The 13809-nt window shown below is 48.9% G+C and overlaps 1 protein-coding gene across 1 annotated transcript in view; it reads right to left on the bottom strand.

Moving 5' to 3' along the window:
• LOC120922804 (lysophospholipid acyltransferase 5-like) overlaps positions 1-13294 on the bottom strand; it is a gene marked incomplete at both ends in the record, with an annotated part of 41839 nt that extends 28545 nt beyond the window's left edge. Inside the window, 3 exon segments of the mRNA XM_040334805.1 lie at positions 6314-6351; positions 10955-11048; positions 13188-13294. Of these exon segments, the coding sequence (XP_040190739.1) occupies positions 6314-6351; positions 10955-11048; positions 13188-13294 (239 nt within the window).
• Positions 13295-13809: the final 515 nt, after the last annotated feature.

Here is a 13809-nt window from a genome sequence, read left to right as displayed (position 1 = left end):
CTTCACCGTGGGTATGGTCATAGACCTTCAGGGACCGGGGTCCAAGTCAGGAACACCACACACCTGGACCTATACAGCACTACTGGCAGCAGGTATCCATAGGTTAAAAAACCCAGTCCTGGAACCCAGAGTCCAGCCCTCCAAGGAGAGGCATTATAGGCAAAACCCCATCCACGAATTGGGGCCCGGGTACCGTCCACTTTGGCTATGAAGCACCTTGGACGGATCCGGTCGGCTGGCCCTGGTCCCAAGGACAAACTGCAGGCACAACCTTCAACGTGCACCAACACCTAAGACACTGGCGAAAAAAACTGAGGTACTCCCACTATGGGTGGGGGTTATATAGGGAGGGAACTTCCTGTCGGAGAGTGCCAGTGTCCATCACCTGAAGGTACACTATATAACCCATATGTAATGGCTATGCTGCTCTGTGTCCCGTGATGTACGATAAAGAAAAAACAAAAACAAATGTTCACTGCATTTGTGAAGAAGGCTTCGGGGCACCCAAGAAAGTCCAGCAAGTGCCAGGACCGTCTTCCTATTGTTGATTCAGCTGCGGGATCGGGGGCAACACCCGGGCAGAAGAGGGGAGATCGGGGGGGTCACCCCCCCCCTCCGTGCAGAAGAGGGGAGATCAGGGGGGTCACCCCCCCCGTGCAGAAGAGGGGAGATCAGGGGGTCACCACCAGGGCAGAAGAGGGGAGATCGGGGGGGGGCACCACCAGGGCAGAAGAGGGGAGATCGGGGGAGTCACCACCAGGGCAGAAGAGGGGAGATCGGGGGAGTCACCACCAGGGCAGAAGAGGGGAGATCGGGGGAGTCACCACCAGGGCAGAAGAGGGGAGATCGGGGGAGTCACCACCAGGGCAGAAGAGGGGAGATCGGGGGGGTCACCACCAGTGCAGAAGAGGGGAGATCGGGGGGGTCACCACCAGGGCAGAAGAGGGGAGATCGGGGGGGGCACCACCAGGGCAGAAGAGGGGAGATCGGGGGGGGCACCACCAGGGCAGAAGAGGGGAGATCGGGGGAGTCACCACCAGTGCAGAAGAGGGGAGATCGGGGGGGTCACCACCAGTGCAGAAGAGGGGAGATCGGGGGGGTCACCACCAGTGCAGAAGAGGGGAGATCGGGGGGGTCACCACCAGTGCAGAAGAGGGGAGATCAGGGGGGTCACCACCAGTGCAGAAGAGGGGAGATCGGGGGTCACCACCCGGGCAGAAGAGGGGAGATCGGGGGTCACCACCCGGGCAGAAGAGGGGAGATCGGGGGTCACCACCCGGGCAGAAGAGGGGAGATCGGGGGTCACCACCCGGGCAGAAGAGGGGAGATCGGGGGTCACCACCCGGGCAGAAGAGGGGAGATCGGGGGTCACCACCCGGGCAGAAGAGGGGAGATCGGGGGTCACCACCCGGGCAGAAGAGGGGAGATCGGGGGGTCACTACCCGGGCAGAAGAGGGGAGATCGTGAGCCGGGTAACCAAAAAAAAAAAAGTCGAAATTCTGACAAACTCCAAGCATGGATTATGGAAGAATGGGGGGGGGGGGGCCCCATCAGGCAGAAGTTGAGTGACACCATGCCGGGGAGAATTGTAAGTGACACCATGCCGGGGAGAATTGTAAGTGACACCATGCCGGGGAGAATTGTAGAAGCCTTGAAAAAGAAAAAAAAAGAGGGGTCACCACTGAAATTGACTATGAATAAACTTCATGTCACTGTCAATAAAAGCCTCGGACACGTATGGAATGCATGTAATTATACTTCAGCATCCCATAGCAACACCCGACACAAAGATCTACAAACAAGGAGACTTTGTGATAATTAATACTTGCGTTATTCTCAAAATATTTGGCCACGGCTATACATGCAAAAAACAAAAACACACACACACACACACACACACAATACATAACTCCGTTTTTTGTAAAATATAATGTTACGCAGAGTAAATAGATACCAAACATGTCACGCTTTAAAACTGCGTACACGCGTGCAACAAAGACAAACGACATACATTGGAATATCCATAGGCGTCTCTTTAAAAGCCTTTACAGGTTACCACTTTAAATTTGCACATGAGGTGCCAGATTCACAAAGAGATACGACAGTGTACCTGATACGCCGTCGTATCTCTGAGTTCCGGCCGTCATATCTCCGAGTTCCGGCCGTCATATCTATGCGACGATTCGTAGAATCAGGTTACGCATAGATATGCCCAAGATACGACAGGTGTAAGTGACTTACACCGTCGGATCTTAGGCTGCAATTCCAGGCCGGCCGCTAGGTGGCTCTTCCGTGTCTTTTACACGTCAAATATGCTAATGAGCATTTACGCCGATTCTGAAATAAACGACCGCCCGGCGTTTTTTTTTTTTACGTCGTTTGCGTTCGGCTTTTTCCGGCGTATAGTTACCCCTGGGTCTATGAGCACAAGGGGCACTTTTCAATTTTTTTATATTTTTACACTGTCACTTTATTTTTTAAATTACATTTGTTGCTGTCGCAAGGAATGTAAACATCCTTTCTGACAGCAATAGTTATAGATCTTTCCATAAAGAGGACCTGTCACATAAGACACACCAAATCCCTCCTCTGCCCTTAAAAGCATCCAAAAAGGCAATTTCTTTTAATTTGGCGCAGTTGACACTCAGGTAACCTGGAAGCAGGTAAATTGTAATTTCTTTTTCTAAAAAAATAATAAAAAAGGGGGGGTTGCCATCCGGGACCTCTGGGCCCTTTAATAAAAAATAAATAAAAAAAAAAAAAAAAAACATTTATAAAAAAGGGGGGTTGCCATCCAGGGCCCTTTAAAAAAAAAAAAAAAAAAAAAAAAAAAATATTTATATATATATATATATATATTTATTTATTTATTTATTATGAGAGAGAGAGAGAGAGAGAGAGAGAGAGAGAGAGAGAGAGAGAGAGAGAGAGAGAGAGAGAGAGAGAGAGAGAGAGAGAGAGAGAGAGAGAGAGAGAGAGAGAGAGAGAGAGAGAGAGAGAGAGACACACAGAGATGAAATAAATAAAATCTAGAAAGAAAAAAAAAAAAAAAAAAAATTATGAAAAAAAAAAAAGGGGGGTGTTGTCCGGGGCCCTGGGGATCTCCGGGCCCCTGGGGACCCCCGTACCCCTAAAAAAGGGGGTTGCTATCCGGGCCCCTTATAGGTGTACTGCCTGTAACCCCCTGATGGCGGCCCTTCCTGGAAGTGATGCGACATCATCGCTTCTAAGTTACAACACCATAAAGCCCAACAGAGCTGATGGGATCTTTGCTGGGCTCTATGATCAGCCGGTGGAAGTGCCGGCTGGTCGATCAGGACTACCCGCGGGACAGGAGGAGATTGTCCCTTTCATCTGCTTGTAAAAGGAATCCAGAGGCTAGTTAGTCGTTAGGATTGCTTTTACAATAGAGCAGATTTTTGGGCTCTAACAAAAAAGGTACCTAGATAGATAGAAGGGGCCCTGCAAGCTCCAACCACTACAGGCAGCCAGCAGAAAACTACATGGAGGGTCGAAGACAAGACCAGTTAACCTGCAAAAAGAGCAGAGCTGTGGGAGGGGTTCAGCAAGCTCCACCCACTAGAGAAAATGACAGGAAGGGCGGAGACATGACCAGTCATCCTGCACAAGAAGTGGAGCTGTGGGAGGGGCCCATCAGGGTCCACCCAGTACAGGAAGGGGCGGAGACAAGACCAGTCACCCTACACAAGAAGTGGAGCTGTGGGAGGAGCCCAGCAGGCTGCGGGAGGGGTCCAGCACGCTCCACCCACTACAGAAAATGACAGGAAGGGCAGAGACATGGCCAGTCTTCCTGCACAAGTAGTGGGGCTGTGGGAGGAGCCAGCAGGCTGCAGGAGGGGGTCCAGCACCATCCACCCACTACAGAAAAAGAGGAAGGGTGGAGACATGACCAGTCATATTGCACAAGAAGTGGAGCTGTGGGAGGGGCCCAGCAGGCTACACCCAGTACAATAAGGGGCGAAGACGAGACCAGTCATCCTGCACAAGGAGAGCAGAGCTGTGGGAGGGGGTCCAGCAAGCTCCACCCACTACAGGAGGGGGCGGAGACAAGACCAGTCCCCCCTGCACACGGAGAGGGGGCAGCAGTGGGCGGTCTTTATTACAGGAAGTCACACACTGGATTACTGCACAGATCTGGAAGAAGATTCCAGAAGAAGTCACATGACCGATGGATGTAGAGAATATTTGGTTCTTCCAGAGAGTTCAGCTTGAACCTTTATTTTCCCTCTATATCAGGGTTCCTCCAGGGGTTTCTAGGGGTTCCTTGAGCTGTGGCTCAATGATCTCCCAGCTAAAGGTAACCTGTCTAGTTCCATCACCACTTGGCAGAGCCAGCAGCATGGGGGCAAGGGTGTCATTGGAGCCACGAGATCACCAACAAAATTGAGCATCTATGGAATGAGCTGGACAAACAAGTCCGATGAAAGGAGGCCCCAACTAATCTGCTGCTGACGACTTGGCACCAGATACCCCATCATACCTTTAGAGGTCTACCAAAGTCCATGCCAGGACAAGTTATGGCGGGTGGTCCTAATGTTATGGCTGATCGGTGCATTCTATTGGTAGATTTAACCACTTCCAGACCTGCACACGACGATGTACGTCCAATTTTAAAGATTGATATCTCGGTAACGGCAGCAGCTGCTGCCACAACCGGGGTATCGATCTTTAGTGTGCACGGTCCGGTACACGATAACGGCGGTCTCCGCGAGATCGCCGTTATCGGTGGCGGGAGAGAGCCCCCCTCCGCCGCTTACAGGAGCCATCGGTAGCGGCGGTGGAGATCGGGACCGTTCGGCTGGTGACTGGGGACGAGACTGAAGGAAAAATCTCCTTCGCCCGTCCCCATAGCTCTGCTGGGCGGAAGTGACGTCAAAACGTCAGTCCCGCCCAGCCTCTTAAAGATTCAATTTTTTTTTTTTTTTTTTTGCATTTTAGTCTAAATATGAGATCTGAGGTCTTTTTGACCCCGGATCTCATATATAAGAGGACCTGTCATGCTTTTTTCTATTACAATGGATGTTTACATTCCTTGTAATAGGAATAAAAGTGATAATTTTTTTTTTTTTTTTAAGTGTAAAAAGTAATAAAATAAATAAAAAGAAATAAGAAAACAAAAAAAAAAAATTATCACTTTTATTCCTAAGTGTAAAAAGTAATAAAATAAATAAAAAGAAATAAGAAAAAAAAAAAAAATTATCACTTTTATTCCAAGTGTAAAAAGTAATAAAATAAATAAAAAGAAATAAGAAAAAAAAAAAAAAATTATCACTTTTATTCCTAAGTGTAAAAAGTAATAAAATAAATAAAAAGAAATAAGAAAACAAAAAAAAAAAATTTTTTAAAGCGCCCCGTCCCGACGAGCTCGCGCGCAGAAGCGAACGCATACGCGAGTAGCGCCCGCATATGAAAACGGTGTTCAAATCACACAAGTGAGGTATCGCCGCGATCGTTCGAGCGAGAGCAATAATTCTAGCCCTAGGCCTACTCTGTAGCTCAAAAAATGCAATCTCTAGAATTTTTTAAACATCGCCTATCGAGATTTTTAAGGGTAAAAGTTTGACGCCATGCCACGAGCGGGCCCAATTTTTAAGCGTGACATGTTGGGTATCATTTTACTCGGCGTAACATTATCTTTCACAATATATAAAAAAATTGGGCCAAATTTATTGTTTTCTTATTTTTTAATTCAAAAAAGTGAATTTTTTCCAAAAAAAGTGCGCTTGTAAGACCGCTGCGCAAATACGGTGTGACAAAAAGTATTGGAATGACCACTATTTTATTCTCTAGGGTGTTAGAAAAAATATATATAATGTTTGGGGGGTTTTAAGTAATTTTCTAGCAGAAAAAAAATGTTTTAGTCTTGCAAACACCAAATCTGAAAAACACCTAAGGTCTGGAAGTGGTTAACCTTTTGCCTGGAATTCAGTTTTAAAAAAGGGAAAAGTAAGCAGAACTCCCCCTCCCTATTCTCCTATATGGTTGCTTACCCACCGGTGCCCTTTGACCAAACTGAACAGTCACTGCCCCCTCCAGTTACAATTCTGGCAGACATTGGATTCCTAGAGCTTTTTATCAGAGAAGCGTGATTTTCGGGGGGGGGGGAGAAAACACGAGTTGGATTCAATCGATTACACGGGAGAGGTAACAAAAAGCCGCTCTTGTAGAGACAGGTAACATTGGTGGCACGGTGCCAGCAGAAGATCTGGAGGCTCTAATTGCCGGCTTCCACCTTGGACGGGTTTCAGGTTAATTACAGGTGAGGAAGTTATCAGACACAGAATATACTAACCATGGCTCTCCCACCGTCGTAGTAATCAAAGCCAAGTCCTGTGGGAACGAGAGAAGGTTGATGAGTGAAAACACTTCTTGACGTTGCCGAAAACACAAAAACAAAATGTAAAGCCGCGGTCAGACACAACATTTCTACATTTAACCCGACTCAGGGGACACAGCCTGCCACAAGGCTGGAAATTCCTTTCAAGCGTTCCAAGGCTGCTAGCCAAGTCTCAACAGCTGACGGTGTCCTTAATTAAAGAGGGATCTGTCAGAACGGCTGCTACCTGGCAATGCCGAGTCTAGGAGCACCTGACTTGGGGAAGCGGGGTTAGTTCCAGGGTATAGCTTCAGTATTGCTGCAGGATCAACGGTCCGGCAATACTGGCCTCCAGCACTGGAGAGGAGCCAAGTGTCAGCCATCTTGACAGGTTCTCCTTAAAACGTGTCCTTGGCCTGCAATTTTCATGGTTTGAAGGTCATGATTTGAGGAGAACCGGTCACGATGGACGAAACTTGGCTCCTCCCCTCTCTGGAGGCCACTATTGTGCAGGGACTAGTCTCAGCCATCTTGACAGGTTCTCCTCAAAACATGACCTTCGAACCATGAAAATTGGCCTGCAATTTTCATGGTTTGAAGGTCAATAGTGGCCTCCAGAGATCGGAGGAGCCAAGCTTCAGCCATCTTGACAGGTTCTCCTTAAAACTGGTCCTTGGCCTGCAATTTTCATGGTTCGAAGGTCATGTTTTGAGGAGAACCTGACACCATGGCCGAAACTTGGCTCCTTCCCCTCTCTGGAGGCCACCATTGTCCTTGGCCTGCAACTTTCATGGTTTGAAGGTCAATAGTGGCCTCCAGAGAGGGGAGGAGCCAAGCTTCAGCCATCTTGACAGGTTCTCCTCAAAACATGGCCTTCAAACCATGAAAATTGGCCTGCAATTTTCATGGTTCGATGGTCAATAGTGACCTCCAGAGAGGGGAGGAGCCAAGCTTCAGCCATCTTGACAGGTCCCCCTTAAACATGCCCTTGACCTGCAATTTTCATGTTTCGATGGTCAATAGTGACCTCCAGAGAGGGGAGGAGCCAAGCTTCAGCCATCTTGACAGGTCCCCCTTAAACATGCCCTTGACCTGCAATTTTCATGGTTTGAAGGTCATGTTTCGAGGATAACCTGTCAAGAGGGCCGAAACTTGGCTCCCTCTCTCGGAGGCCACTATGTCCTTGGCCTGCAAGTTTCATGATTTGAAAGTCATGTTTTGAGGAGAACCTGTCACGATGTTAGTACGTTTAAAAAGTAGAGCTTAAAGAAAGTCTCTTATTTTGTAATGCCCTCCCTGGAACAAAGTACTACATGTACCAAGTGCTTTCTAACCCTAGTGGTCGTTCTGACAACATGTCTAAAAGAGACAGCCGATTAATAGCTGCAGACTGTCTCAGTTGTGAGCACTTTTCTGAGACAAGCAGCGGCAAAAAGGGGAGCATGTCAGTCTTTGCATTCCTCTTGCTGTTGCTTGTCTCAGAAAAGTGCTCACACCCAAGACAATTTGCAGCTATGAATCGGCCGTCTCCTTCATTGCTGTTGTCAGAACGACGGCCAGGATAACACGGGTTAGAAAGCACTCAGTACATGTAGTACTTTGTCTTAGAAGTGCTTTCCAACCCTAGTTGCCCCGACTAGGGTTCTCACAACAGCAATGAAGGAGACAGCCAATTTATAGCTGCACATTCTCTTGGGTGCGAGCACTTATCAGAGACAAGTCATGGCAAGAGGAATGCAGAGACCAATAGATCACTCCATCTCTACGCATTCCTCTTGCCGCTGCTTGTCTCAGTAAAGTGCGCACAGCCAAGACAAGCAGCCAAGTCTCAGACATCTTCACAGGTTCTCATCAAATCATGACCTTCAAAGCATGAAAATTGCAGGCCAAGGGCAATACTGGCCTTCAGAGAGGGGAGGAGCCAAGTTTCAGCCATATTGACAGGTTTTTAAGGCCATGTTTTGTTGAGAACCTGTCAAGATGCCTCCTCTCTGGAGGCCAGTATTGTCCGACTGCAGATCCTTAAGCAATATAGAAGTGTACTATGCAAACAACAAATCCTTTTCATGTGTAAATGCTATAACCCATAAGAGTCAACCAAAATACGTCATGAACTGGTATGACGATTACAGAATAAATTCTGATTGGTTGATATGGGTTAGTAGAGCTTAAAGTAAGGCATTTCATTATTTTAGTTATGTCCTCCATGGGACAAAGTACTACAAGCACCAAGTGCTTTCTAACCCTAGTGGTCATTCTGACAACAGCTATGAAGGAGATGGCCAATTCATAGTTGCAAAATGGTTGTCTCAGCTGTGAGTAAAAAGAAAGGGAGGGACGTGTTGACCTCTGTATTCCCCTTGCCGTCGCTTGTCTCGAAAAAGTGCTTACACCCAAGACAGTCTGCAGCTATGAATCAGCCGTCTCCATTATAGCTGTCGTCAGAATGACAGCCAGGATAACTAGGGTTAGGAAGCACTTATAAGACAAAAGTACTACACGTACTAAGTGCTTTCTAACCCTAGTTACTCTGGCAGTTATTCTGACAACAGCTATGAAGAAGATGGCTGATTCATAGCTGCAGATGGTCTTGGGTGTGAGCACTTTTCCGAGACATGCAACGGCAAGGGGAATGCAGAGGCCGACACTTCCCTCCCTCCCTTTGTGCTCACAGCTGAGAATCATTTTCGGCTGAGAGCATTTTACCAACACCAGCATCGCCAACATGTTGTTTGTGTCTTTTGGAGTGTCGCAGTGCTCCCTATTGCTCGATTCAGGTTATGGATGTCAGGCCCCCCCCCCCCCCCGTTTAGTGGGCCAACAATGTACCCAAGCTGAGAGGATGCAAGGAAAGACTCCACCCACAAAACCAACCCAGCGTGCGTTTCACGAATTGGAAGGAGAGGCAACAGATGAGAGACTAGAAAGAAGGAAGCAGAAGACAGAAGAATTAACAGAAGGATAAAGGCAGAAGATTGGACAGGAAGGAGAAAGCAGAAGACACAACTGGAGGTAGAGGCAAAAGAAACGGGCAATTGGAGACACCACTTTGATCAAGAGGAGTAGCAGAAGACGCAAGGGAATGGACGGGAGGTAGAGGCAGAAGACGCAAGGGAATGGACGGGAGGTAGAGGCAGAAGACGCAAGGGAATGGACGGGAGGTAGAGGCAGAAGACGCAAGGGAATGGACGGGAGGTAGAGGCAGAAGACGCAAGGGAATGGACGGGAGGTAGAGGCAGAAGACGCAAGGGAATGGACGGGAGGTAGAGGCAGAAGACGCAAGGGAATGGACGGGAGGTAGAGGCAGAAGACGCAAGGGAATGGACAGGAGGTAGAGGCAGAAGACGCAAGGGAATGGACAGGAGGTAGAGGCAGAAGACGCAAGGGAATGGACAGGAGGTAGAGGCAGAAGACGCAAGGGAATGGACAGGAGGTAGAGGCAGAAGACGCAAGGGAATGGACAGGAGGTAGAGGCAGAAGACGCAAGGGAATGGACAGGAGGTAGAGGCAGAAGACGCAAGGGAATGGACAGGAGGTAGAGGCAGAAGACGCAAGGGAATGGACAGGAGGTAGAGGCAGAAGACGCAAGGGAATGGACAGGGGGTAGAGGCAGAAGACGCAAGGGAATGGACGGGGGGTAGAGGCAGAAGACGCAAGGGAATGGACGGGAGGCAGAGGCAGAAGACGCAAGGGAATGGACGGGAGGCAGAGGCAGAAGACGCAAGGGAATGGACGGGAGGCAGAGGCAGAAGACGCAAGGGAATGGACGGGAGGCAGAGGCAGAAGACGCAAGGGAATGGACGGGAGGCAGAGGCAGAAGACGCAAGGGAATGGACGGGAGGCAGAGGCAGAAGACGCAAGGGAATGGACAGGAGGTAGAGGCAGAAGACGCAACGGAATGGACAGGAGGTAGAGGCAGAAGACGCAACGGAATGGATGGGAGGTAGAGGCAGAAGACGCAACGGAATGGATGGGAGGTAGAGGCAGAAGACGCAACGGAATGGATGGGAGGTAGAGGCAGAAGACACAAGGGAATGGACAGGAGGTAGAGGCAGAAGACGCAACATAATGGACAGGCGGTAGAGGCAGAAGACGCAACATAATGGACAGGCGGCAGAGGCAGAAGACGCAACGGAATGGACAGGCGGTAAGAGGCAGAAGACGCAACGCAAGGGAATGGACAGGAGGCAGAAGACACCACTTAACTTTTGGAGTCAAAACACATTACGATTCAGAAAACACGGCATTGTACACTACGTTGTATTTTTATAGTTTCTTTCTTATTTGTACTTTCTATGGTCGCAGCCATTGAAAAATCTCCTTGCAGAACATCTACAAAGTGCCATGTGCAACAACATTCTCTTTTGGTTCTCTGGGACTCTTCCTGTCCATGTTGATTAGGACAGAAGAAAATGTGCAATACTGAGAACTGGTAATATCTTCTATATTTTTATTTTTTCCCAATAAAAAATAAGGGGCAGAGTGTCTACATTGGCCAGTTGGCATTCAATCAAAGCAAGCGTCTGCTTGGCTGCTACCCTCACCTTCCAGCCAGTTCGTCCCGACCTTCCTACCCCCCCCCCCCCCCCCCTTCTGTACACAGTGGAGAACACTCACCAATTAGCTTGAGTGTCAGAACGCAGTGAGGCATAGTCCACTTGATATCGTAGTCGTCGGTGGCGGTGTAGTAGTAACCAAACAGTAGATAACCCTGTCCAAAATACAAAAGAGCGATTATCTCAGAGACGGGGTCATAGGAGAACATTACATGGCGAAGGGACAGGTGGACTTTAACATACTCTCGTGGAATCCAGGCAGATCACATTGGTTGGTAGATACAACCTTTTACCCGGTTCTCCTACTTTACTGGGATCAGAGGTTTTACCAGTTCATTAGCCCCCCCCCCCCCCCCCCTGATGAAGTCCAAATAGAAGCCACACTCCTCACAGTCCCCCCCCTCCTCATTGGTGAATGGATGACTATGGACGGTGCCAAGCCAGAACCCCAGCGCTCCAAATAAATGTGTTAATTTGCGAAGGCAACATCATGCCAGTCATAGAGGCCTCACAGAGTCCCAACATGGCGTCACTCAGGCACCTCGGAGGAAGAGACCCTGCGAGGATCGAAAATCTGTTTCTTCTGCAAAATGGTCCCCACAATGCATTCAATCACCGAGGCGCACACTGATGACGTCACTCAGTGCAACAATGTTTAACGCCTTGCCTACCAGGCACTTGCACCCCCCTTCCTGCCCAGGCCATTTTCCAGCTTCAAGCGCTGTCTCACTTTGAATGACAATAACTCGGGCATGCAACACTGTATCCATATGACATTTTTATAATTTTCTTCACACAAATAGAGCTTTTTTTTTATGATATTTAGGCCCCGTTCACACCTAGGCGTATATACGCCTGTAGTGTGAACGCCGCTGCCGCCCCGACACGCCAGAGGGATGCTTTAGCATTGCCCTCTATGGAGATGGTTCACATCTCCACGCCGAACGCCGGACGCCTGACGCCTGCCGCCTGAAAAAAGGTCCCGGACCTTTTTTTCAGGCGTCTGTCGGCGTTCGGCTAGGAGATGTGAACCATCTCCATAAAGGGGGTCACAGGCTGCATTCACAATCGCAGCGTTTTGTCGCCGCGAATCGCGGTACAAAACGCCGCTATTTGCCACCGCGGATCGCGGGACAAAACGCCGCGATTCAGTACGCTATAGTGTGAATGCAGCCTAAATCACTGCCGATTTTTTTTTGGTTTTGTTTTTTTTACAAAAAAAATAAATAAAAAAAGACCAAATATTAAAAAAAAAAAAAAATATTTTTTTACTTAGTTTGTCAGTAAATTTTATAACCAAGTAAGTTTTCTCCTTCACCGATAGGCTGAACTGGTGGGCATTGATGAGGCGTCACTTATGGACACTGATTAGGTGGCATCATTGATGAGGTGCCACTTATGGGCACCGATAGGCGGTACTGATGGACAGCAGTGGTGGGCACCGATAGGCGGTACTGATGAGTGGCACTGATGGGCATTAACGGACAGCAGGTGGTGGGCACTGATTGCTAGCATTGGTGGATAATGATTGGCGACACTGATGGCGCTATATTGTAATCAGGGCACCAGTTACATGTGTAGATTCCCCTGGGAGAAGATGCCGCTGATCGGCTCTCCTCGCCACACACTCCGCCAGTTACTCCGCCAATTACCGGCATCTCCGTGTTTACATGTGACCGGCTGTGGTTGGACACAGCCGATCACATGGGTAAAGAGCCATGGGACAAGAGATCGGGGGTCGTGCTGTGCCCTAGCAATACGGCTCCCCCGCGGGCGGGCAAGAGCGGCCCGTTCTGGGACGCCGTCATATGACCGACACTAAAGCCTCTAGCTAGAAGAATCCCGTCTCCAGTGCTGGGGTTGGCCTAGGATTAGGTAGGAAACCAAACCACAGAGAAATGGTACGGTATCTCTAGGGGGGGGGGGGCACTTAGCAACATCTAGACCAAAGGGAGGCAACCTGGGGGCCCTCCAGCTGTGGTAGAACTACAAATCCCATCATGCCTTTGGGAGGAATTGTAACCGCCAGCCTTGCAGTGCCTCATGGGAGATGTAGTTCCACAACAGCTAGGAGGGCCCCAGGTTGCCAACCCCAGATCTAGCCCTTTCCTCCCCAGACTGACCCCTTTCATAAAGTTATTTTCTTCATGGATGATCGTCATCACATGTGGGCGTCACCCAGGGTGGTCTGTATGCAAAATACAAGGTTCTAGTCCCTCCCACAAAAAGGTTCAGGCTGGAGTTACACTGTATTCAACATTTCACACGTTGTGACGCAGAGCGCGGCGACTTACCAGCTGGAAGCAGAATCCGGTTATCACCGCCGTGACCGTCCGCCCCATCAGCCGCAGGATGAGAAAATGTAACACCACGCATAATAGCGAGTGATAGAGCTGAGAGCCTAAAGGAGAGAGAGAGGGGAGAAGATTACAAATCATGGCAAAATAAAAAGTGCACCCGTCACCAAATACTCTACAGGAACAATCAACACAGCAGAAGTCTTATAAAGAAATACAGAGCATTCCTAGAAGCAGACCATTCCTAAAAGCAGACCATTCCTAAAACATTCCTAGAAGCAGACCATTCCTAAAACATTCCTAGAAGCAGCGATGTGGTACATGTATAAAAAGCACAGTGGGAAGCAACTGATGCTCTATACCAGGGGGGTCCAAAGTTTCTAAATAAAGGGCCAGTTTACTGTCCTTCAGATTTCAGGGGGGGTGGACTGTGGCCATTCTGGGTAAAAAAGATTCTGACGTCAGTGGGAGGAATAGTGTCCCGTCTAGTGCCCCGTCTTTGGCGTCAGTGGGAGGGACAGTACCCCATTGTTGGTGATCTGGGAAAGTAATGTGACCAGCCTCTCTGCTGCGGCAAATCGAGGCAACTAAGGTACTGCAGCTTACTTTTTTTGAATGG

The sequence above is a fragment of the Rana temporaria genome, unplaced genomic scaffold (genome assembly GCF_905171775.1).
Source record: "Rana temporaria unplaced genomic scaffold, aRanTem1.1, whole genome shotgun sequence".
NCBI classification, from domain to species: domain Eukaryota; kingdom Metazoa; phylum Chordata; class Amphibia; order Anura; family Ranidae; genus Rana; species Rana temporaria.
The sequence above is the reverse complement of the archived record's forward strand: the minus strand, read 5'-3'. Positions and strand labels throughout refer to the sequence as shown.